General features: G+C 37.5%; 2 protein-coding genes across 5 annotated transcripts in view; one reads left to right on the top strand and one right to left on the bottom strand.

Annotated features, from left to right (window-relative positions):
• loaf (low-density lipoprotein receptor domain containing lost and found) overlaps positions 1–22,084 on the bottom strand; it is a 195,988-nt gene extending 173,904 nt beyond the window's left edge. The window contains exon 1 of one of the 3 annotated variants that reach the window (XR_015536271.1): positions 8,968–9,936. Coding sequence is in view for 1 of the 3 variants with exons in the window: in XM_022058507.2 (XP_021914199.1) it covers positions 8,968–9,079 (112 nt within the window). In the remaining 2 variants the exon portion in view is untranslated. Of the gene's footprint in view, positions 1–8,967; positions 9,939–21,979 lie in introns of those variants that run through there. The other 2 variants (XM_022058510.2, XM_022058507.2) reach the window with 2 other exon arrangements.
• LOC110827134 (uncharacterized) lies at positions 16,462–22,182 on the top strand. 2 transcript variants are annotated; one of them, XR_015536273.1, is made up of 4 exons: positions 16,462–16,564; positions 17,513–19,229; positions 21,183–21,460; positions 21,858–21,968. XR_015536273.1 is itself a non-coding variant. In XM_022058512.2 (3 exons), the coding sequence occupies exons 2-3, from the start codon at positions 18,510–18,512 to the stop codon at positions 22,056–22,058; spliced, it is 921 nt and encodes a 306-aa protein (XP_021914204.1). In that variant the 5' UTR covers positions 16,462–16,564; positions 17,513–18,509; the 3' UTR covers positions 22,059–22,182. The 2 variants fall into 2 exon arrangements, 1 of the variants encoding a protein (XP_021914204.1); XM_022058512.2 differs by lacking the exon at positions 21,183–21,460 and having other exon boundaries at positions 21,858–22,182.
• Positions 22,183–25,599: the final 3,417 nt, after the last annotated feature.

Below are 25,599 nucleotides of genomic sequence, written 5' to 3'. Positions count from 1 at the left end.
GGGGCTTTAATAGAAACTCTACGAACAGAACACTGAATAAAAGTGCGAAAATAAAAGTCCCATTCATGACATCAAACGCACTTCATTTGGTTGCAACAATCGTTTCTAAGAGGAAATTAAGAGTAATCACTGAATCGCGAAATTTAAACGTGAACACGTAACACAAGAACAGCAACAATATTATTACTCTTGTCATTATTATTTGTTTTCTTATCTTATATTATTATTATCTCATTCTCAAAAACCCTCAATTTCTGTTCCTCCTTCAGGATAAATGACCAAGTTTCACACCCACATGAAAAGAATAAAATTATTCTATCATACGTTTTCATCACATTTTTATAGGATACTGAGATGAAAAATGCATATAAAACAGGTTAATAAACTGAAATGTAAAGACAAAAACTTGCACCAAATTTTCTTGAATAAAATGCAAAGACGTAAATACCACCGAGGTATTTCTATCCTCCTACTCATGTGATGTACCAGAATGTGCAATCAGAAGAACATGACTGTGAAAATACGGTACTCTGCTTACAGTTCACAATTAAACCTCGTAGTCGGCAGTGCACTGCGACCTAGTTTTCGGGAACTGCTACTCTCTTATGTACTACACAGAGTTCCACAAACCACAAAACATGTGACACAAATCTCACTACTCTCAGAAGCAACTTAAACGCCACTGTCTAGTGGCGTATCCAAGATTTCATTCCGGGAAGATGGGCGCATGTTGACTGTGAAACGGAAACTGCGCACCCAACAACATCCTTCTGCCTACAGTTTCCTTCCGTCCTGTCTGTCTAGCTTTAGACAGGAGACCATACACTCTAACCTCGCTAGATAACAATACACGGTTTAATGCATGAAGCAATCTGCTTGGTATTAAAAGCCTCACCACCATACAGCGTCTCTGCAATTTAGGAAATGTCGACATAGCATGAAAATTTTGGTGCGTGTGAATGTAGTTCATATGCACCAAGAAAAGAGTTTTGATTGATATAACACTTTAAAATCTCGTGGCTGTTCTGATAACAACATTCCTAAATTAACAGTTACGTATTGTGTGTTCAAAGTACTCTATAGATAAGAGTGAATACTGAATTCAGCGGAATGAAATTTCAAATGTCAATTACATCCGGCTGCAATCATTACCACTGTGCACTTTCTCCCACAATACAATGCTTCTCATGAGTTGAGGTTCTGAGCTTGTGCGCAGGAAGAAAATCATAAAATCAAAAACAACTCAGATAAGATGTTTCTGTTATAGCTTGTAATTGTATGTCACAAAAATATTATTACTATTTTGACAAATTATTATTAATTATATTTTGGAAGTAAACATTATATTAAATATGTTAAATTCGTCGAATATAACATAAAAGTTTCGGTTTATCGCCATGTTTATAAACTTCAACATACAAACATCATTTCGTACTTAATTTTCATATGTACTTAAGACACTTCTTACAAAATGTTGCAAGCACATCTCCAGTAGTTCAGTAGTCATCGCAGTCAAACTGAAAGCCAAGGGGAAATTACACACCGTCGCCATATTGTTTTACTTTCTATCAAAAAATTACCTCAACAAACATCACATACTTTTCAATGACTGATTTCCAAGTATCATTTCATGTCTCTAAATTAAGTGTCGCGTATCTAATGTCATTAATACCGATTGTAAAATAATTAAGAAATAAAGATTTGGGGTGGTCTTTAATGACATAAAATCTACACTAAATTTTACAAAAATCCGTCAAGTGGCTGATGTAAAACATGTCGGCGGGGGGACAATCACTATCAACCCTAACTAACTAACTAATTTTTCAAGTTCTAAAGAATTCTCAGACACACTACCAGAATGCAAGATAAATGTTACTTACAGACCACCGACCATGCAGTGAATATGTTTTAGAAGCAATTTCATTACAAAAGCACCTTCATGCTGTTGGTTTCGGAGTAGACGCAACAGTAGTGATGTTTTGCAACATCACTTCTCCCTTTGTAACATAATTCAGTGCAACGTGTAATACTTAGGAAACATATTACAGTAATCCTGTGACATTTCTGTTTCACTGGTAGTTGAGCAACCACACAATTTCTGTTTTGCAGTGCTTTGTCCTATAAATATCCTACTGAGTGTCCCGGAATATTTCGTATAAGCTTTATGTAACAAAACGGCAGCACAAAAACATTAGTATATTCCTACAGGTCTGTGAGCCGGAAGCCATTATGCTTGCGTACTAGAAACTCAAAGTGGACGTGGTGTTAGCCGATCTGTTGAGGACGAACTATACGGAATGGACAGTTCTCCTCATTCATTATTTACGTAAAATTTACAACATTTCAAAGTTTATTTTGCAGTTATGTTACGTATTCTTATTTTTATTTTATTTGATTTTCATAATCCTTTGCTTTAGATTTTATTTAGAAGCCAAACATAGCGACAAACCTATCCCTATTTTTAATACCACCAAATAAAGGTATATTGAGGGCGTGGAGGTGAATCCGTATCTTCTCTTAACTTTATCATAAGATGGAGTTGAGTAGTTAGTCTCACGATCCGACCTTCTTTAATCCCAGATAAAGAACTGCTAGACTCAGGTATGTATAACAAACAGATAAGATGAGAACTGGGTGAACAGTTCCCAAAGAAAACATTCAAAGAAATACAGCAAAAGCAGAAATTCAAAAAGGAACGCTGAGAGGCCTTACACGCTATTTACAGACCCACTTTCAGTTACGGAATATTATTTACAATTTCGTGACGTCTATTTCTTATAAACGAAATTAAATTTCTCTGAGCAAATCTCTTACTTTGTTGTCTGTATTCAAAAGAGAGTCTCAAAACGTTTTCAAGCAGCTGTGCTGAAATAACTTCGTTCTTATGTACTATATAAAATATCTCGAAACCTACAAATTCTTCTCACAGAAATCCGCCATTGTTGCTCTTATAGAAACAGTATGGCAAACGAAACAAGACGTTTGACAAATTCGTGAACAAACGAAAATCGCTGTGCGTGTCACATATTCGAAATGAATTCGCTAAATTGTTTCCAAGAAATATTACGGAAACTACACTCACGAAAACGCTACCATCGCGATTTGCAGCCACGGTTGTGGCAAGTAGGATCTACCAACTGTTCAAGAAATTAACTATGGACAAATACGTCATTTCCATGCTGGTCCCTATATCGATCTACAAGAACCCTGTTCACATCCATAAACCCCATTACTTTGAAGACCTTTTCAATACCATTCACCCTCCTACACCTCGATCTCTCAAATCGCCTTTTTAATTCAGGTTTTCCAACTAAAATGTTAATGCATTTTCTTACCTTTTAAAAATGCTATATGCCCCGCCTATTCCATTGAACTTGATATGAATCCTTAAACGAGGTGAATAGAATCTTTCAAGTCATAAAACTCTTCATTATACAATTTTCTCAAACCTCTTGTTACAACCAAAGCTGCAAATACATCAACGCATTACTATCCTGAATATGGTAGCGACGCATTGCTCCGAAACGTTGCTAGCCACTTACAATACAAGATGACACAATTCAGATCTCACAGCCGTGAGAACCTCAAACTTCACACTGCATGTCTCCTTACGCAGAGCAACACCGCCAGAATATGCCCCCAAGAGCCCATCCCAACGCATGAAACGCATAAAATACAAGAACAGCATTGCTACGCGAAGTGTATAAAATATAAATCATTGAACCCTCGAGGGGAACTGGGGAGTGGATCGGGAGTCAAACAGCTACGATGCCTGTTCTGTTTCGTAGGAAGAAGTCGTAGTTTCTTAACTTCATGTTATTAACTCAAACGGTTATGTATTATCCTCCGAGGGCAGCGTTGTGTCTGGTTCAGAGCCACAGTAACAACTTTCTCCTCAAAGCAAACGAAATAAAAACATCCCACAGCGACCCTCATCGGTCCCCTTTGTCATATATACTAATTCAACTTAATTACGGCTCATTATCTGGGTATTCATATGCGAGCAGAAGCTGATAGGCTCTGAAATCGCCCTCGTAGACAGCAATTCAATAGCATATTTATCGTAACATTCGCTGCTGACAAAACCAAAGTCTATTAGAGACGTTCTTGATAATCCAATTTTGTAACTTGTTAGAAAAGTCGATTTCCAATACATAAAACAACTTACTGAGAGAAGATGACTGTCTTTTGGGTTGTAGCCCCGTGTAGTCTGGTAGAAGTTTACCAACGTTTCAGAGGCCCTTGCTACCTCCATCATCAGGATGATCAGTGAGCTACAACACAGAAGACAGCCATCTTCCGACTCAGCCGCGAAAACCTCAAATCCATCCAACTAAGTATTTGTGCCTTATACTCGTATTAAAATTCAGTGATAAAAAACTGTTTGCTTATTAATTACGAAATAAGAAAGGAAAGAACTAAAAGAGTTCGATGTTGTGATAGTGCTTTTCTTTAGGACTTTGTCAACTTCTTTTATGTACGAAGACCATAACGGTTTGTGAAATGGAAATTCTCAAAATCACGGACTTAAGCAACTATGAAAATATTTGTGCACGAATGCTACAATTCGTTTCGTTAAATTAACGCGGCCAGACAATAGCTGTAAGAGGCAGAAAATTCCAACAGATCAATTAACTCCATGCACATTTTCCAGAGTAATGTAGGTTTGTAACTAAACTTAAAAAGGTTATTTTTTTTCGAAATTCGTTACAAAACAATATTAGAATACTTTGGGGGAATTTGGAATTTATAGCAACATATGACTACCAGCATCTAATTTATTTCGGCTGTTTGATGCTGTGCAGGATACTGACTTCAGATAGTTTCTGTAACATAAGGTACAAAGTAAAGCCGACTTACATTCTAATTTCACCTCGTAACGACACTTTATCATTAATGTTTTAATATCACACGTCCTTTCGCTTTCCGAACTGGTTAAACGACTATTCGCAGGTGTATTTTATTCAAGAACTCATAAAACATAGAAAGAGACGTTCTTACAATAAGATCAAAGTAAGTTTCCTTAAACACCGGAGAAAAGCGAGTTGTATAGAAGTTCCTGCTGGAATATTAATCGGTATTGATGTGTAGAAAGTTGGTGACCTACTTTAAGGCACTTAGTCCTGGTATTTTGGGAATCGTAATACCGTACATGAACAACAGTGTAAAGCTTTCAAACATCGTACTTAGCAACTGAATTCAAATATTTTTCGAATAAATTCTTTGTGAATTTGCATACCTGTATGGATCCAACGTTAATGTACTGCCAATATAAATTAATGTATAATAACTCCCTACGCCTCATCGATCTAATACTGAACTACTTGCACAAATGAGCACAAAAATGTCGTTACTACAGCAAAACACGTGTCTCTTATTGCTGATAAAACTAATTAGAAGCAGACAGGTACATTGTCATATACCAGAACCGTGGTAACCTCTGTCATTTACAATAAGAACTTTTACTAAGATATTGCAACTACAAAAGTACGAAGAAATGAGATAATTAATTTCTTGAAATGAGCATGTGACCTTGAGAAAACTTCCCATGATTCCAAATTAATGGAAAAATAAAACAGAAGTTAAGGAGCTAATCATCAAGATACCAAAATTTACATGGAACATAATATCTTTGATACCAATCCTGCTTTATGATAGTACACTTTATGTACTGACAAGCTGACTCGAAAATGACTGCCTACTGCAGGCATAAATGCATACTACGCATGTGCGTGCGTTCAAACGTACATGCACGTGCATCGTTTGCTGCATAACGAAAAGCCTCCTGATGTATGCGCTTTACCACATATTAACGTAAACAAGCGAAGGAGGATGAGGTGGTATTGGCTTGTAGCACGCGCGGGAGAAATTACGTGCGCAGAATGTTTGTCGGAAACACTTTAAGGAAGAGACCAAATGAAAAACACAGGGAGAATAATATTAAAATTTATGTCAAAGAAATAATGTATATGAACGTGAAATCGATTCATTTGCTCAGGATAAATCCAGTCTCAGGAACAGAGATAAAAAAACAAAATAATTCAAGATATTCGGATATTGACCCTCGAGGTCTTACTGAGCCTGTCCAACACGAAAGAGTGGTAGCAGATACGTCAGAAAATCCGTAGTTACTTGAGCGAAGATAAATGGATCGTAGTGAAATATTTTAAAATATTTACTTAAAGAGCTTATAATTTCAACGATTCGCATGCGTGTAGCTGGTATCTCTACAAGCCCACCTGCTCCCTGGTGGGGCAGAGCATCAGGTGGCTGCCTTATTTGATTTGGGAAAACAGGCTTCTGCTTCTCCTCCGTACCTCACATTTGGCGCAGGCCACAAGAAAACTACTTTGATTTCATTCTATTCGATTTACTTTCTTAATTCTGTTTAGAAACACGCATGGAACAATTTGCGTCATAGCTCACCAATCATGTTGTCACTCGGAGCGTTGGAAGGCTGTTTTAAGGACAAGAGCTTCGTAGTTTATACTCTTCGTCAATTTTTAGCGCGACCAAATAAAGGTAAACAAGAAATACGAAGAATGTGGCACGAATGGGAAAGATTAGAACTATATTAAAAGCGTTGGTCGGAAAATATGAAAATACCAGTTAGAAGATCTAGGCGTAGTTCGCATAATATTAAAATGTATCTTTGTAGCATGTAGGCTGGATTCGTCTAGCTCACGACAAGGTACAACTGCGGTCTCTACTGAACACGGTAATGAATCTTCGTATTCCATAAAATACGCGGCATTTGACTAGCTGAGTGACTGTCAACTTCTTAAAAAGGGCTTTGCCCCACGCAGTTCAATTCTTAACTACCGAGGAAGATCAGTGGCTACCTCTGAGCACGCTAGACGGTCTAATATCAACTTCCAATATCAGAAATGGAATTACTCTCATTTCCACACAAAATCCAAAACCGCACCGTGGTCCACACAGTCTAATGGGTAACGAGAGATGCAGGCATGGATCTTGAAACTGACATCCTTCTCGCATTTGACACCGAAATCAAGAATACGTGAAGTTTTACTCCCCATGACCTTTGTTTCATTTAACACGAAACAAAAGTTTATTTAAAATAAAATGTCACTGATCTGGACAGCAAACAAGACCTCAGTGGAATTCTTTCATTCATCAAAATAAAATATGTTTATGTTGTTATCCGTATTTTCGTTGTATAGATATTAAACAGGTTTGTTACCTGAAAACATAACCTAAACATTTATTCACTGGGATATAAATGTTATCGTTACGGGTCTAGTTTGGCCAGAGACCTGTAAACGGCTTTGAGCAATTTACAGTGAACATGCTGAAAGATTATTCACTGCTGTTGCAGGGTATTTATCGTGAAATAATAGCAGGCCTGCATTTCGTTTGATTACACGGACATGCATTTAATTTTAAACATAGGACCTTAATAATGTTTCCATTTCATTGTTTGTATTATCGCTTGAATTATTAAATTACCCTGGATTCAAGCACTTTATCAAATAACAGAGGATAATGTGGACAGTAAGACTATATGTATCGCGCATGCGTGAGACGGAAATACAGGCTATAAAAGATTGCGTCCGAACCCCCGCCCATCGGAAGAGAACAAACCATTTGGAAAATCTTGGCGTAGATGAGACGATAATGTATCTGACAGAAAAAGGATCTAAGGATGTTCTGTGGAATCAACTGCCTTATTGTCCAGTGTGGTCAGCCCTGGTGAACCTGATAAGCTTATCAACGATCAGCTTCACAATAATTTGGTCCCATGTAGTTACTGTACTTAATTATACATTTTGGAAATATACTACTACGTAGCACAAAGCGTGGTCAGAAACTACGAATAAAAGACGTTTTCATATGTTTATACTTTTTTCGGCGAAATTCATATGGATCTTGTAATGGTCTAAACTGCATAAAGAAAATAAATTCATTTGCGTTTTCTGATGCCAACAGAGGACAACAGAAACGCCATTAAAATTTGAAAAGAATAACAACAGCTAAACGCCTATTCAAAATGTTTATATTATTCATGATTCTGAAAAACAATCATTAGCAAGACAAGAAAATTATATGTCCCGTTCAATTCCAATCTTTCCAGATTTTCTGTAGTCTTCCTAGTATGAAACATTTTATAAGATTTATGTTCACAACATAAACATCCTAACATCCCGAACATGTCATTTCACAGAATATCACAATCAATATGAATCGATGATAGTTAAAAATGCAGATCATAATAATCGACGTAACATGTATCATAGTTTCGTCACATAAAATAAATCAACATGATGGCATTCTTGTTACTGGGTATACAGGATCGTCCGTTGGGAGTAAACTCTCAGGGGATAAGGTCCTCGACCAAACATTTTACTTACAGGAAACATTATTCCTCTCATTTCTCTCCAGGAATGATAACCCGACATTCTACAACCAATCTCCAGCCCAATTCAACTTCGTGGCGCCCTCAACGCTTTATTTATTTACTTACTTATATGGGTTATGGTTTATTTAGCGGTGCTGTCAGTAGCTCAGACTTCATCGCGTCGGATCAGGGGATTATTAAATGGAAAAAATAGGTAAAAAGTGATCGTGGCCTAATTGTAGGTACTATCACAAAAACACCCGGATAGACGGTCTCCGGGTAGAAAATTTGAACCCGGGACCTCAAAAACACGAAGCAGGAGTGCTAACTCGGCTGCGACGCTCGGTGGAGCTATCAACAGGAATGAGTTTTGCGAAGTGCGTCGCTAAGCACACATCTCCAATTCGAGCGGTGGTCAGAGTACACAGGATAACCACGCCCCCCTTATTCATTTGTGGCGCGTTGTAAGGTAAAGGTAAAAATATTGGATACATAAGCAGATCCTTAAAATTCAGCACATATATACAAATTAATTACACACATAAGACCGACAAACTCGTTTCACAACATTCTACAGCTAATCAAACAAGGTTTTTCTCAGTACTTACAGTATTTGTTCTTTTCCGAGGTAACTGTTCCCACCACGAGGAGTAGTAAGAGAAGGTTGATTCCCAATGGGGCCCAGACAGGGGGTCCAGGGCCCCGTGATACTAGCGCCATGCTAGTTAAAAGGCGCCGACTGTCGACATATTTGTATTATAGTACTATTATATATCCACCGACGTCGTTACCGTCGCTGGTGTCGTTTGAAACAAAACGGGCATCTCACACAGGTTAAACACTGATACACTACCATCATACTATTCTACCGTGTTCCATAGTCACCAACATTCTGTAATTTATCCACCTGCAACGAATTCAATATTGTCACATCAATACAAACAGCAAGTACAAAGCATTAAACTGCACGTCGATCGGATACGGCGACCGCCATTACTGAGCGGGGAAACTTCCCGGTGTCCCACAAGACAGCGCTAGTGTAGGATACATATCCCCTCTCCCTTCTTATAGCAAGTGGTATCAAACTGGGGGGGCAGAGAGCGAAAAAGTCACTGCTCCGGTTTTTTCAACCCTTGCAACACAACATTCACGTGACGTGTCTCGCGAACCAGGTCTACTTCTCTTCCACACAGGCAAAATATATCTGCCGATAAGCGTCACTGCACACACAGCAAAATTACTATAGAAAGTGGTGCACTGGTCAAAATATATTCACGCTGTGCATAACTCTTTGCAACACAGATCGCACCATTAGGCCTGCAAGCGTCTGATGAAGCCCCATTGGTCTGGTGTGACGACAAACGAGTCCGATGTTTGTCACCGCTGTGCACACACATACAGACCACGCTACGCCAGACGTGTTACTTCCTTCCTCATTCCCGCACGCTTCGTTCCCATTGCTCTCTGGTCCCTCAGTCAGCCGGCATATCGATCAGGAATTCTAAACTCTGCTACTGTTCACAGCAGAGCACGGAGCACGTATGTAGCAGCAGACTATACAGCACTGCCATCTGCCTGGGGTAACTGCAAAACATCGCACGCACAACTCGCCCCCACCCCAAACACTCGACTCACCCATTGCGATATCAGCAAAACACGCAAGCGCAATACAACGATTTCTCACGTACTAGATTTGTGATGCAGAAAAATCTTTTGAAGGTTTGACTATCCAACAAACTTACAAAAACCAAAAAAGACCACCTGTCGTAGATCTAATCTTAAATGTCTCAGGATACAGACTTCGAATTCTGTTAAATTGTCCTCAGGATGAAATATTAGTCACATTTGTGTCCGGAGATTTATGCGTGAACAAGGAACAAGGGTGGAAATGAAAACTCTTTTTTTAAGACACATTTATCCAATTAATCTGAGTGCTATAGACCAATCAACAAATAATGCTCTCGGTGAAGAGAGGAAAACTTATCTACAGCTACGAGAACAGATACATATTGTTAACATGAAGACAAAGAATGCTTCCTGGTGGAGTTTGAAGATATTTATAGCATTTTCTAGCGAAGGCATTTCCCCGTAATATTGCCAAAGTGACGAGTCCCGTTTAAATTATGCTACACTGCAATCGAAAATGTCATATTACTGGTGAACAAGCTTTATATTAACAGGAGACATATCCCGGAAGCTTACTCAAATACCGGCCAGAAGATGTGCTCACAGAGATTTGACTTAAAGCAGTGATGTATATGCATATAAAACGTATGTAATGTATTAATAGTAAGGGTATTACCGTAGTGATAATCACATATCCAGCGGTTAATTTTGTTAGTTTATTAGTTTTAGATTACAGCACCTGGATGATTTAGTCTATAGGAACATTGTCTTATTTTCCATTATAAAGAAAGTTCTTGAAATCTTTGTAAACTAATTCACATTCCATGATGATAAACATGATGATAAATCCATTTCTCGTACACAAATGTTATCAACATTCACAGAATACTTGGAAACATAACACAAAACACCGTTTACTATTTCGTAATCTACAACGGGTACATGTTTTTTTTATAATTCCATGCTAAGTAGGTACACTAACCACAATTCACATAACCAAATACTATAAACACGAATCTAAACAATACAAGCTTAAGAAGGATTTTATGTTCTCCCGGCAGCGAGTTTTAAAATGGCTGTCGTCTGGATTATTGCGCCGTGTAGTCTGGTAGAAGTTCACCGACGTTTCGGAGGTACTTACTGCCTCGAAACGTCGGTAAGCATCTTTTAGACTACACGGCGCTACAAAGCAGAAGACATCAGGTAGTCCTTTTTTGCTTGTTCTAAGATTCTAATACAAGTTTAACTTTATGTAACACTTTTAATTATCAAATTCGTCTTGATTCTGTGCAAGGAAAGAATGCTTGAGGAATACACAGTAATCAAAGAATTCTGTGCCTAAGAATAAGCTGGTCTACAGCGAGGAATTCGACAGGTGTGCCCGTCAGTGCGACACATCCTTGCCGCTAAATGCAGTCTTTGCTTCGGTTACTGCGTTTCCATGTTCTACCAACACAGCAGAAAAATATCTTCACAAAAAAACATAATTCTGCGTTTCCATGGTAACCGCAGTTCAGTGGGTATAGAATAATTAACGTCACAAGTGTAAACTGCGTATGTACGGGTTTCTTGGTTTAAAATAAGATATACCTTGGAGATGAAAGGGTTTCCAGTGGATACAGAAACTGCATAGTTGTTTTTCATTCTGTTTCGCCACAGATTCTATTAAATTACAAAAGAAGTCTTGCTGAAATGGTCAAGTTGTTGATACAACGTTGATGTAATAGCCTCCTTGCAGGTTACTGACACAGTCACGTGGATTCGGAGAAGTATAATAATAAAGTAGGGATAGGGTAGGTGACTAGGCATAATACCGTATACAGACAAATGCTTGTCGGTAAATGAAACTGGCTTTTGATTTTTTCACGCTTCATATGACAAATTCATGCACACATAGAGTTTAAATTGCATTAACAGCGAAACTCGATATGAGTTTACTCGTTGAAAACGCAAGTCGTACAAGACTGTGACTAATTCAATAAAATTATTTAGCCTACCAAATACTAGTAAAGTATCCGACAAGAATGACAGAATAATCTAAAGTAGTAAACACGTACGGTCATAAATATTATCCCATAGGGCAAAAATTTTCTGACAAAAGTTTCCTACCCGCGGTTATCAGCGAAGTGCCCCTCGCGAATTTCCGAGAACTCCCCATCCCCATGGAATATCAAATAAGAATTGTAACCGCAGAGTGTCTCTCCTTCAGTATCTCCGAAATATTTGTGATCTGCTGGAATAGAAGAGAAAGGACACGGCATTTTAGCTTTCATTCTCCCGGAATTACGTAAGTGGGCCAACTCTTACACTAAGGCGGAGAAAACTGTTAACGGAATGAGGGGGAATACAGTACATAGTTTGTGTATCTCGCTAAAAGGGAAAATGAAGTCAAAACACGTGGGTTAGGTGAAAGGAAGCTAGCGTAATAAACGGGCCGTTCTAAACAGACTGGTTTTCTTCCTACAGAAAAAGAATAAAATTCGCATACAAAGTACAGAAATCGGAATAAAATCATAATTATATAATATTACCTTCTAAAAAATTACAAATTATATAACTTGGCTTGACAGAGATGTTTCTTCAGTTACTGCAGCAAACGTTCTTTTATTACAAATGTAAACCAGTAGTTCCCAAACTTTTCCCCCTTCCTATAAACAAAATTAAATTACCTGCAATATCACTTAGATACTACAATAAATTTCTTCTTTCTTTGACAGACCCTGTCTGCTCCCGAAACCTCATAATGTAAACTGATTGTTTCCAAATTTCTTGTCCTTAATAATTTGAAAATTTCCGAGGGTCTTGGAGAACCACTTCATGATTTTTTCCTCTTGTTTAACAATTTTAATTCGCTGCGCTAAAAATGGGCCGAAAGCCTAGAATAAAGAAGTACGTACTGTGATTCTTTTACTCCACAAGTATCGTGGTACCTCAAGCCCTGTTTCTTTAAGACTACAACAACAAGAAATCATAGTTTCTCAGAAATACAGGCTTCAGAATATTAATAACAAAGAATTCTTACTAACTTTGCTCGTTATTACCTTTCATTGGTTTCCAGCCTCTATAGGCAATAACCTCGACTTTTCATTTCAACACAACACATAGAACCCATATAAAGTATCAGCTGTTTTAGTTAATTAACAAGCCCCTTTTAAAATATAGTCTTTTGTGCATGAACACAATAAAACCAACCGCGTGGCTAGTAATATGAAACCAACATGTCCCCTTACAACCTCAACCACCGCTGGCAGTTCACTGCGTTGGAGATTAAATGGCTGCAGAATGTAGGTTCTTTCTGAGAGCGCTGAAATGTTCAATTCTGCCCAACACAATTATTAAAGTACGCGAGGGTTTACCAAAGCAGGCCGATACGAATTTAAACAAGGTATGGAAATCGTGCACTCTCTCGAATATATGAATATTTCCAGGAGCAGCACAATTCAAACGCTTTCTTATAAAATTAAGGAAGTCACTCTCCTACCATTTACAAAGCAAGAAGGCCTATAAGCGAAACTCTGATAACGAAGATGATAAGCAGACAATTTATGATCCGTAATTAAGCATTAGAGATAACGTGTCCGCACTGGCTCATCGAATAGACGCTTGACTCTAACACAATTGTGTAAATGAAATTTACGCTATTCGAGACTACTGCAGACACTGCGGTTTTACTGGCCAACCTCACACCCGTTTTTATTTAAATTTATCGACGTATATCTAGAAATTAAGCAACAATTAACTTCATTAACTAAAATAAAATACTCGTTCGCAAATCATAAAACGATAATAAGCCATACACAGACCAAGAGAAAGCCATGCAAATGACGTGACAAATTACACGCCCAACGCTTTCACTTCAGGTCGACCGGGAGTTCTGGATCTAGTGTCAGTGACTCAGTTTTGCGTACTTGCTTCAATACAGGCTCTAGTTTTTTTTTTAATTAACAGTTCATAGGCGGTCATATTTCATTCCAAGGCCTATATAAACATTATGTTTGGAGTGCACGTATTTTCCAAGTGCATATTTTCGATTTTACGTACCTCATTGGTTCATATACTCTTTTTATTGCCAGTTTAAATGTTGTAGCGAGACAACTGGAACTCGTTTCTTCCTCATGTCATTAAATCTTGTATCTCCCTTACTTATTCCGAAAAATGTCAGGTCATTATCTTGAAACAGGCTATAATGGCAGTCTTTCGCTCGTCTGCAGTACACCTTCTCCAATCATCTTGTCAACATTGTCTCCTTTGACGGCATTTTCACAATACGTGAAAGTGTTTCGATTAATTACACAGTCTGTGTTTATTTTAAGGTTTTTTTAATTACTTATTGTTCCCTGTTCTTTGAATGTACTTCATCTTCCTGTGCTGACTCAGTAATTGGTTCCTACAGCTGTTCAGTTAGCGCTTTAAAATAAAAAAAATCGAATCATCGTGGTAATCATTAAAACATGTGTACACCACGTCATGGATACACTGTACACATTATAAACAAAGGAAACTAAACTTTTACAACTTGCGTATGTAGCTAATCCACCAACATAATTGCGTACGTGACGATCAGTACTGACTAATACACCGAGACCTGTAGACTACTATTTCCATCTATCAGTCGTCCGAGGCAACAACTTACGCTGCTCTCTCAGTGATTGACAGAGCGTCCCGATTGTAATTTAAATGGAAATGATGAGGAGATAGAGAAGTAAGGTCGGGGCTGTTTGTACGAAGGAAGTGTTTGGAAATTTGCCCGAAAATAGTGGGGGGGGGGGGGGGGGGGGGGAGAAGATAAATCGCTAGTAAACGTGAGACAGAAGAATCAACTCGGTGATCGAAACCCGAGCATGGCAACCAGTATTACTCACCTTATTTTAGAATTTTGTTATAAAAGAATAGCGGAACATGTGTATGCACGTGAAGTATGAAAAATCCGTACAAGATTTAATTCGGAAAATCTGAAGGGGAGAGGCCATTTACGAGACAAAAACATAGCGGATAATATGATAATGAAGCTTAAGTCAGAAAGGTCTGTTTGGTGGACTAAATTAAATTCTGTTATTCACAACGATATGTATGCAAATGTCGTAAAAGGAACATTAATCTACAGAAACAATAGGGCTGATGTTTAATGTATTAGTAGAATAACAATATACATATCTTGTGCCCTCGGCCGGGTCTATTTGAGCCATAACAATTCAGGCCTAATACCGTGGTTCAGACTCTAAGAAGCCTAACTGATCCCTAACCTGAGAAGGAAACACAAACTTGAAATCCCGGCGGGAATCCCCCCTCCCCTTCTCCTATTAAATGAAGCAATGCAATTCGCCGAGTTGAAAGATATGATCTTCCAGAATGACCTAGCTTATTTCTAATGCTCAAGGAATTAAAGTTTCTATGCGACGCAGCAAATGCACAGCTATGATTCAATACTGAACGAGATGACACTGAAACATGGCATGCTTGGATTTGCATAACTTACAGTGTCAGATATCCGAGTACAACAGTTGCATAACATCATGGGCATATCGCCTGTTTAAAACTAAACTACGGAACTGTACATTATTATAAGACTCTCGGGTGAAACCGGGGTAGGTATACTTGCTGTATGTAATATGGCTACTTACATACAAAATTTATGTTCCAAAATAATGATCTAATCGTATGACAGTTCCAAAACAGTAGGCCTAATATACAGATGTCCTATAAGACTGAAACTATAAATATAGTCCACGCCTGTTCTTTGTCACAGATGTGAGCGATGGCACTGCAGAAACGTCCTAAACATGTCGAATATCGAGGGTGAACCTGCACAACAGCATGCTTTTGGTGAACTTATTTTAAACAGACTATTCTTTCATGTGACCTGTTTTGTAAAGATAGTTAATTCAATTAAATCTCTCGTTACGATTAAATAATTTTGTGTCTCACGATGTTTAACTATTCAAGAAATCTCTAATTATATAACTCGAAGGTTCGTCACCTTTACCACAAATTCTATCACATTTTAATTCAGTTCCTGTCCCCTAAACTGATGTCTCTTCCTAACCTTCAATTTGAGCTTATGTAAAGTGGAGTGGTTGTCATACTGGACTCGTATGTATCAAAATTAAATTGGACCGACAACGTTTATTGTAGATCCATATATCAAATGTTATTAAAATCCGTTCCCAGCTTGAGGCCTCCCATTTCATGCACTTCTTGCAAAGAACACAAAAACATGTCTACAAATAGCTTAACATATCACTCCTGAGTCATATGTTCACTCGTAATATCTTGCAGATGAGCTGCAGTCAAGACAAAGAATGTTATCAGCTTTGCCTCACTTACATGTTTATCATATTATATTAATACTCTTGTAACATAGCACATAGTACTCTTCCAAGGAAGTGGGTTGCATATATGTTATCACAACCGTTGACAGGAATATATGAGATAAGGTTATCTGTTTCTCGTGGAACTAGCCTACCTACCTCAGACTGACCTTGCACCATAACCCGTTCACACACACAATACGGGACGAAACTTTGGTCAGTGAGCATGCGAGTAAACCAACAGTGCAGCATTCAAGAGTAGCAAGATTCAGTAAGTGTAAATATCTTTAAAGTTTCCAGTAACGTAATTCTTAATTCCTATAACATCGTCGACAATCTGAAAAATCACACGGATCCATCTGATTCAAATGTGTGTACAATTTAGCATTAGTATCTATTAGTTTCGACCACTTAAACAGTACTACCTGAAGATTGATTACCTATTAAGGGCGAAACATGTAGTGGATTTCAATAACCATTGATACTATATCCATAAAACTTGTGTAGACGGGCTGCCAACCAGACGATCTGAAAAATTGTTGCTTCAGTGATATAAAGCCCTGCTTTGTTTAACATTCTATATTTATTCAACTTTTGTTTCGCAAAGTTTTACGCTACTGACTCCTTTCCCTCCAGTTTTCCATAATCATCATTTAGGAATGTGACACTCTGAAACTGTTAGTCATCAGATCAGTTTTGCCTTGTTTCTGAAAAATATAAATGATATAAGTGTTACAAGAGTTTAATAAATAGTATTAGTTCTATTTGAATAGGAATTAGTATCTGCAGAAACTTTTATCCTCGCATAAACAAGGAACAGCCCATAAGTAGGTTCAAAACTTAACTCAAACTTCGTACAACGCTACTCATCATGTTCATACAAATACCTTACAATTACGTAACGCGTTTTAAAAAAGTATCGCTTTGTGTTTTATGTAATGTTTTTCTTCCGGTAATCATACGTAAGAATAAAATAAGTGTATTTGGGAGTTGAATCCACGACCTTATATTTATAACACAATTGTTTAGATGGTTCAAAATATAAGTAACATCTTCCCTCAAGGTCCTGAGACCAACACAGGAAATTTAATAGAGCGTAATAAAACATTTTGAATTATTATTTCATTCTTCACATAATACTAGTTAGCAATGAAAATGTTCACTTTTAAGTTCCATCCTTTTTTTTTCGAAAACAACGTATTTCACTTTTTCTTTGCAGATAACAAGAATTCCATCCTTGAAGTAGATGTAACTAACGAGTCACTGTAATAATATTAATGTACGATTCTATCAAATGACCTGAAGACGAAATTATAATTGTAAAAGTAACACGAAGACTTACAGAAAAATTGATATTACGAGAATTTTCATTAGTTCTTCAAGCGACCGTATGAATACGAGAGTGTTTCACCAGTTATTACGTTTTAGTTGAGTCTAATTAATTATTCCTATAACTTTACTTGGTGATACGAGAGTGGGGTTTATCTACAGAGAAGTCAGAATGTTTCATCAGATGGGAATATTATCAAAAGGCACCTTCTATAAAATATCGACCAATGATATACGTGATATTATGTATCTGAAGCCATTGTTAATAATGTTACGTGTGGTTATTTCGTTTGTTTCTGGTTGCTAAGCAACCACAGTGAAATAAAACGCCAGAGCTTGCAAGAAGCCCAACAAGACCTGGTTTCCATATCGGGGCTTCAAGCACCGTGCTTTGTTTCTGGCGACGCGGTTGAACTCACTGGGACAGAGGAGTGAGAGATTTTTGTGTTACGTGCAATGAGAAACGACGTGGTAAAATTGAAATATTAATACATTCAAATTCCGTAAAGATAATTATCACTTCTAAGAAAATTAAATTTGTATATTAAATATGGATTTTTGTTATTCCAGGATTCCATCAATGTAGGTTGTTTCCACGTTCACATTAGAAATAAATAACATTGTCTTCGGAGTTTCCAAATACCTGAAATAACCTATTTATTTATTTCTGCGAGAATATGGGTGTTATTTTAAAAGAGAAAAACAATATTTGTTAGCACGTTTCTAGTACGTATTAAATGAGTATTGGTTATTTTACGAAGAGATGAATTTATTGCTATACGAACAAAGTCAGAAAAGGAAAAACTTAGGAATTAATAACTGAATTTACTACGTACTGGAGACATTAAAGTTTGTGTTCACATTAATTTCAAACATCTTGCTTAGATATGAAGAATGTATTTTTACGCATCGATAAGAGAGATAAGAACTATGAATGTTTTGGTTGGTGGTTGCCGGATCTTCTTTCTGATGCAGAAAGACCATCTGGAATTTCAGAACCTAATGGCAACAAGACAGATAAAATTGATAATGATGGGCTTACACATCTCCCAGAGCCACAACTGACCGGCGAAGAAGATTTAGCGTCAGGTAATCAATCGCACATGATAGAAGCGAATGAAAATACATTAGGTCTTGATAGCAACACAACTGCCAACAAAAAATGTGCAAAAATAGGAATTGCTAAAAACGGAACAAAATGTATTACTCCATCGAAAGCAACTTCGATGAACAAAACACCTGATGACTCTACACTCTCAAATACACAGGTGGCAGCACTGATTAGTTCACCAAATCACAAACAACCAGAGAGAATATTATACCAGAGTCCAAAATTTGAACACCAATTTAAAACATCTAGACGTGCCTACGAAAGTTCAGGGTATCTATCGGGTACAAGAACAAGGCTGCAAGATGGTGATCGTAAAGTGTTGTGTCCTCTTGTGGAATTACAATTCACGATCGAACATGACACAGATCGGCAACTGGAGGTACCGCGAGAGAAGTTCCTGCAGGCTGTCGGTGGACTAGACTCCAAGATCAGAACTTTGCAAGCAGACAACAGACAGTTGCACACGGACCTCAACGCACTGCTACAAGACTTTCAGGTAAGTGGAATGCACAAACAAAACGGGGAAAAAATCCGTTTCTCTGTCGTGGGACGATGAAAACGTGCTCAAGAGCTACATTAATTAAAGCGAGAGGCGTTCGATTGAAATTACTTATTAAATTGAAATAACTATATCTAAGGCTAAGTAAACTATTTTAACAGAATATTAAGTCAGTTCCGCTCCATTCCTTATTTCGTTGGTTCTCAGCCGGTATGATGCGACACACTAATGTGCCGTGAGGCTTTGAATATATGATTTTTTAAATTTAAATACGCAAATTAAAAATTAAATAACTGTTAATACAATATTACTATTCGTAACTGAGTCTTCTCCAGTAGTTAGTTAAACATAATGATCTGTTTTGCGATAATTATATATTTAAATGTAACAAATATCACAATTTATGAATAGATATACTCTTCTATGATATAATTTTGGTGTGCCGCAAACACCAAAATTTTGAAGAACCACTGCCTTACGTAATTTAAAATGTGTGTCCATATTTAAACGCGTACGAGTTCAAAAACCGAAAACTAAGATTCTGTCTACCAACTCAACTTTATGAGTGATTTTTATGATAATTAAAGATCTCCGTGGTTATATAACGAAACTCGTAAATTCTTAGTTCAAAGATGAGAAGTATGATACAAGCTAAAGGAACACGGGTATGATTTGCACATTACCAATCTTGCAACACTTCAGCGGTACCTATAGCTTCACTGTGTGTAAAAGTGAAAGTTATTAAATGATAGGTACAGCTTTTCAAATTGTGATCATTGCAGTACTCCACTAAAATTAATGAACTCGGTCATGAAAACGTCTGTCGTATTTTTAGTGCCCTAGCATCAAGTCATTTTCAGCAGGTAATTAATTTGCAAGGCAGTATGAGTGGACAGATTTAATTCGAGAATTTTGTAATTTATTTACTGCTGGGCAGATTTACTTTGTCAATACCAGTCAATTTAAAGGTTTGAATACTAGTAATTGAATTAGCCACATGACATAATTACGCAATTTAATCAAGACAGAGGGAAATCTACGTGCTAATGACTTCCCACTTGACTGACCGACTCTGTTACGACATCACATTACTATAGCGTAATAATCGAATAAGGTGCTAAGTACCTTAATTAATTTTGATTAATTAAAACTTTAATTAAATTATGTTCAACTTATAAGCGATTATTTATTAAATAACAACGCATTTAAACTGTATTTCAAAACATGGGATAGCCGCTTTTCATTAGACGTATCGTGGCTGCTGATTGGCTGATGAATTTTTAGTGTCGTCAGTGACTGACACGGGTACTACAGTACGTCATGACAAACATAATAATTTTTCTTCTTCTAGTAATATGATAGGGAGTAAATATTATGAAACTGGAATATTGATAGCGGCATTGATAAGCAAAATAAACATACATTAACGAAGAAATTAAGTAACATACAGACGTGTTGCTTTGTGAATATTTATTTTGTAGAATTAACAGGTTGCGGGAAATTTTGGCATATATCGTAATGCATGTATTGAAAATTTTATAATAAAGTAACAAAGTTGAAGACCCTCTGTCTAAAACTAAGTTGTTCTCTTAACAATCATTTTCCGATAAAAAAATTACTCAGTAGAGACAAAATAAAACAACGTTTAAAAATTATTTGTCAATCTCAATGATAATAATGGAAAATACGTTGGATTGAAACTAGCTCAAGGTTCTCTTGTTAATAAGAAGATAAGTGGGTAATAGTCCATTAATCAATCTTAAATACGTCGAAAATGTTCGCTTATGTTGTCACATTATCTGTAATCTACTGCTACGCTTTCGTGGATTCTACTTATAATAACGATTGCGTAGTAGGCCTAGAAACAGAATGATGCATAATTAGTCACCCATTTTGATATAACTGGATTTTTTAATTGATTAGTTTCAATTTTTTATATTTTTCTTTCAGAAATAATGAAGAGACTTGGAAAATTATCATGAACCGGTATATAAGCCCAGCAGCGTATAGCAATTGTTGAAATGTTATCTCACGATTTTCATAAATAATTGCTCAATTTCATTGACACACAGAATTTCACAGAAATGCTAACATTCCAACGACTGCGCGGCTGAAGCGAATCATGACGCATGACTTTCGTCTTTTTCTTTGTAAGATTCAGCCGGTGCAAGAATTACAGCCAATAGATCATGAAATATGCCTAGAATACTCCAGCGCTTTTTCTACGGGTAATTAATTATGCGCCATTCTGTATAATCAATTCGTGTTTTATATGCATTTCAGCTAGGAACATTCAGAAACTTAAATTTAACGTCATATAATTGTGTATGCAAATTCAAGTTAAAAAGCCTTTGAACTGTTAAATTTTTCATATTTAAGTATAATTTTTGCTTGTGGCAGTTCCACAAAAATCGGGTCTTTCTTTTTATCTGCCATCCATTTTCAACCGTACCATAATCAGAAATGAAAAATAAATACGCCATATAATACGCTCAGCCGAAGACTGTTATGACCGAGTGGCAGATTTAAGCAAAGGTCCAAATAATCTGCAAAGAATGCCAGGTTATTGTAACTAACCACTGGGCCTACAAATCTAACATGCAATTGATTTTACTTGCGTTGCAGTCGAAGGAAATTGAAGTAACTCAGCTGACTGGGGAGGCACGACAGCTGAGAGATGATCTTGAAGATATCAGATATTTGGATGATCTCATATTCTTGCTGCAGGGTAAATTGGATCGCATTACCTTACGTAAATGGCCGTTCCTCGTTGCGCACATTCTCCCCGCCACGGGTTCCACACAAGAACTGAACTTGCTTGTGTAATAACAATCTTCAAAAGTAGCACATCTGTCCGTTTAAAACACGGCAAAAATATATGTTCATATCGTGACGCCACTGTTTAATTATTTTGTTCACTCTTGACACAAATAAACGAAGGTAGATCATGTTTGCCCGGACATTCATTCCAAACTGTGTATGTACAGTACCATCGACCGTTCTAAGTCAGCCCCGTCAACATCCGACATGCCCGTTCCCGAAGGTCACGTCTTTTATCCTGCCTGGCCCCACACTACTCTTAAATACAAAGCTTTAATATTTTCAATTTATCCTTTAGAATACGTACCAATGTTCCGACATTTCTACAGTGAAGTAACATATCCAAATTTCATAACAAGTCGACATTTATTGTGTCATTACACATTAAATAGCACACAACTTTCAAACCACGAGTGAAATGTAGACCAAGCAGACGGACGACTGGATTAACAAATTAAAGTTTCCCATTCGCAAGTCAGTCTGCCAGAAACCGATGCTGCCAATAGCAAAAGAAATGTCCCAATTGTACTAATTAGCAATTCGTGGATAGTACTTGTGCACTCATTTTATTAGAATTCGTTTCGATAATTCTTCTGAATGTAACGCAATCGAATTCATCAGTGACAAAAATTAAATAATCAAAACCATAAAGAAACGACACAACTATCGATAAATCAGTACCTTATACCTCCACAAGAAAATGGCTTCGTCTTTAAAAACCTGTTACTATTACATTAAAACACTGGCATTGTGAAATACAACGAAAAATATCATAGTAATTTGTCTCTACAAATGCCAGACATGATTCGTTCTTCGAACAATCTACCATTACCTGTTGACGACCACGTCGCGGGTTTCGGGGGACAGCTTCAGTACCCGCGTTTTTGTGAAATATGTAAAACAAAAGTAACGTATTGGGGACATGATCACAGCAGCGGTATAACGAAGCACGGTATTTCGGGGTTCCACTGTATAACATTGTAACGTTGAATAACGTTTATAAAATCACGGTACACTCGACGGAAACTGTAAGATGTAAGGTAAACGCCAATAACTCGAGACCTATGTAAGATAGAGAATATAAACCTATATGTAAATTAAAGAGTAAATAAAGGTTTTTTCTACATGATGTTTACTTTATTCTATAATGCATATTTTACACATTGTTGAAATAATTACCCATAACATGTAATAACTATACCCTCGTTCCTTAACTTCAACCGCTTGCCACGTCCAGATGGATGACATCCGAATGGATGACGTCCAAACGGATGTCGTCCAAAGAGGTACTACATTCACGGTCGCGTCACGCCAGTCGCGGTTTGTTGTCCCTCTGTGAAGTGCGTGGTGTTTGCGATGGACGAAGAATTGTTACTAGCTACGGCAGTATGCCTGTATATTAAAAGGAAAAAACCAAAACGAAAGTGGTCAAAGCAATGGCTCTTAAATAGAAGCAATTTAAGTCCTTATGCTCCTTTCTGAAGCAACTTCTAAGGGAATTTTCTTTGTTGGCGGTAGGATCTTTGGTTTTAAATAAAACCACCAATTCTTCCATTGCTAAGCTTCTTTTAGCTTTATCATGATAGTCTTCATTACTTATCTGCCACAAACATGGCAACTCTCTATATTTCTCAATCACCTCAATAACAAACTCACGACCCGACATTATACAAGTTTGGACTTCACTGGACGAAGGCTCGTGGCAGACTGGCATGAGAATGGACCACGTTTCCGCCACTCACGAACCGATTTGGAGTGGCTCGATCGCCGATTCCCCCATTCACGATACGATGGCGCGATGGAGTGATGGAGCGATCGGATGGATTATGGCTCGACAGAATATCCAAACGAGCCCACCACGCCACGCCAATGGACTTCAGTTTCCGCATTCACGGTTCAATTTTGGAGCGACACCGCGCCATTTGGACGAATGGAGCGATCGTGAATGGCGGCCTTTAACCCGGTGTCCTACGTGAGCGATTAAGTGCGAGCGGTGCGATTTGCGTGGGTGAAGCGGAAATATCAAACTGGCTGTTTGTATGGCGCTGTCCTAGGTTACAGCGAATCAGTCGAAAGAGTAAAGCGGCCGGATTCCGAGATCAAATATTTTGATATTTTCGCGCAGGTCGCTGCGCTGGCCAGTTAGGCGCATGCGCAGATAAGCTCTGACCGTGCAGTACACTGAAGTTGCATGCGGAGGAAGGCAGTGTGTTTCTCTCACGCAGGACACAACAAGCGATTCCCTTATGTCATATGACACCCCATGCTGCTTATCCAGCTCGCTTCTTATCGCTTACCTAGGACATTGCCTAAGAGTTAGATCTGGACATATTGCAAGTGAAATACGTAAATAAACACGAGCTTTTCAAATTTGCAAAACAGATTTCAGCTAACTCTTGCAGTTTAATAGTTTGGGCCATTTGTTTGGTAAAAAAGAACGGTTCTGGTGTGTCGAGTACATGACACAACATATACATATGCTGTCGGCAGATGACGTCACGTATGGATAAGTTGTAAATGTATACATGAATGTGTAAATAAGATTTTATTTCAGTACAAATATACTATTACGGTTAAACGTTAGTCAACGTTAACTAAATAACCGTGGTTCCACTGTCAATTTTTTTACTTAGAATTGATCCAAAAATCAACTGATGAAGTCTCATTTCCTCTCAGGGCACCTGTATAGTGGTCAACCAAATATCAGTAAAGACCAACATCACTGGTTCTACTCAAAGTGTCAATTTTAATGAGAAAAATTAACCTTGTTCCCACAGTACCTTAAGTTATACTGTAAAATTCTGCTAAATCCTGAGGTTATAAAATGTCAAATTAAATATAGCAATGATTATAAATCATATACTGAGAGAGATTTCAAAGGGAGTGGCCATGCACATGATTAAAAATCGAGCCAGGAAGGTCTAGAGTGATGCCTGGCACTTGTTTCAAAGGTGTTGTCAAACACAAGCAGCATGGATGCCCCATCCTGCAACTTACAAAGCACTTGAACCAAATATAAAGTCAGATACAACTTAAAGGTATTTAATTTCTAACCTATCTTCTTGGGGCATAAAGAAAATTTCTTGAGGTATTCATCTTTCAATTCTGCACTCAGAAATGTAACGTTGTCATTAAATAACAAAGAGAATGACCTCATATTATGATTAATGCTAATTTCTTTAAACTTGGAAATGTGTACCATACTACCCCAGCACTTCTTTTAGAACTACACCGCCAATCGTTTTAAAATACTGTTCTAGCATTCTCCAGGAAAACTGAATAAAAACAAGAACATCACTCATCCACACAAAGATTTCAGCCAATGCGAGTCAGGCCATCGATTTATAAATTATCCTATAATTTTTGTCTTCACCTTATCCTACACTTAATATTTTAGTTTTACTTTTCCTGGCACAATGCGCAGCAATTTCTTTCCAGCACCCTGAACTTTACACTTTATAATGGCTGCTGTATGTAAATCTTCAGCCTTTACCTCAACATTCAACATGATTCCCAGTAATTTGTTCAGGCAGTAGATAGGCAAGCA

The sequence above is a fragment of the Zootermopsis nevadensis genome, unplaced genomic scaffold, assembly GCF_977971745.1.
Source record: "Zootermopsis nevadensis isolate Lab colony 2312 unplaced genomic scaffold, Znev_1.0 Znev_ptg000021l, whole genome shotgun sequence".
Classification (NCBI taxonomy): domain Eukaryota; kingdom Metazoa; phylum Arthropoda; class Insecta; order Blattodea; family Termopsidae; genus Zootermopsis; species Zootermopsis nevadensis.
The sequence above is the reverse complement of the archived record's forward strand: the minus strand, read 5'-3'. Positions and strand labels throughout refer to the sequence as shown.

What these genes read in the sequence shown, in the direction of transcription:
- LOC110827134 (XM_022058512.2), top strand. Translation starts at nt 18,510, where the DNA reads ATGAAGAATGTATTTTTACGCATCGATAAGAGAGATAAGAACTATGAA. An exon ending in CACTGCTACAAGACTTTCAG is followed by an intron (nt 19,230 to 21,857) that starts GTAAGTGGAATG and finishes CTTGCGTTGCAG; the next exon opens with TCGAAGGAAATTGAAGTAAC.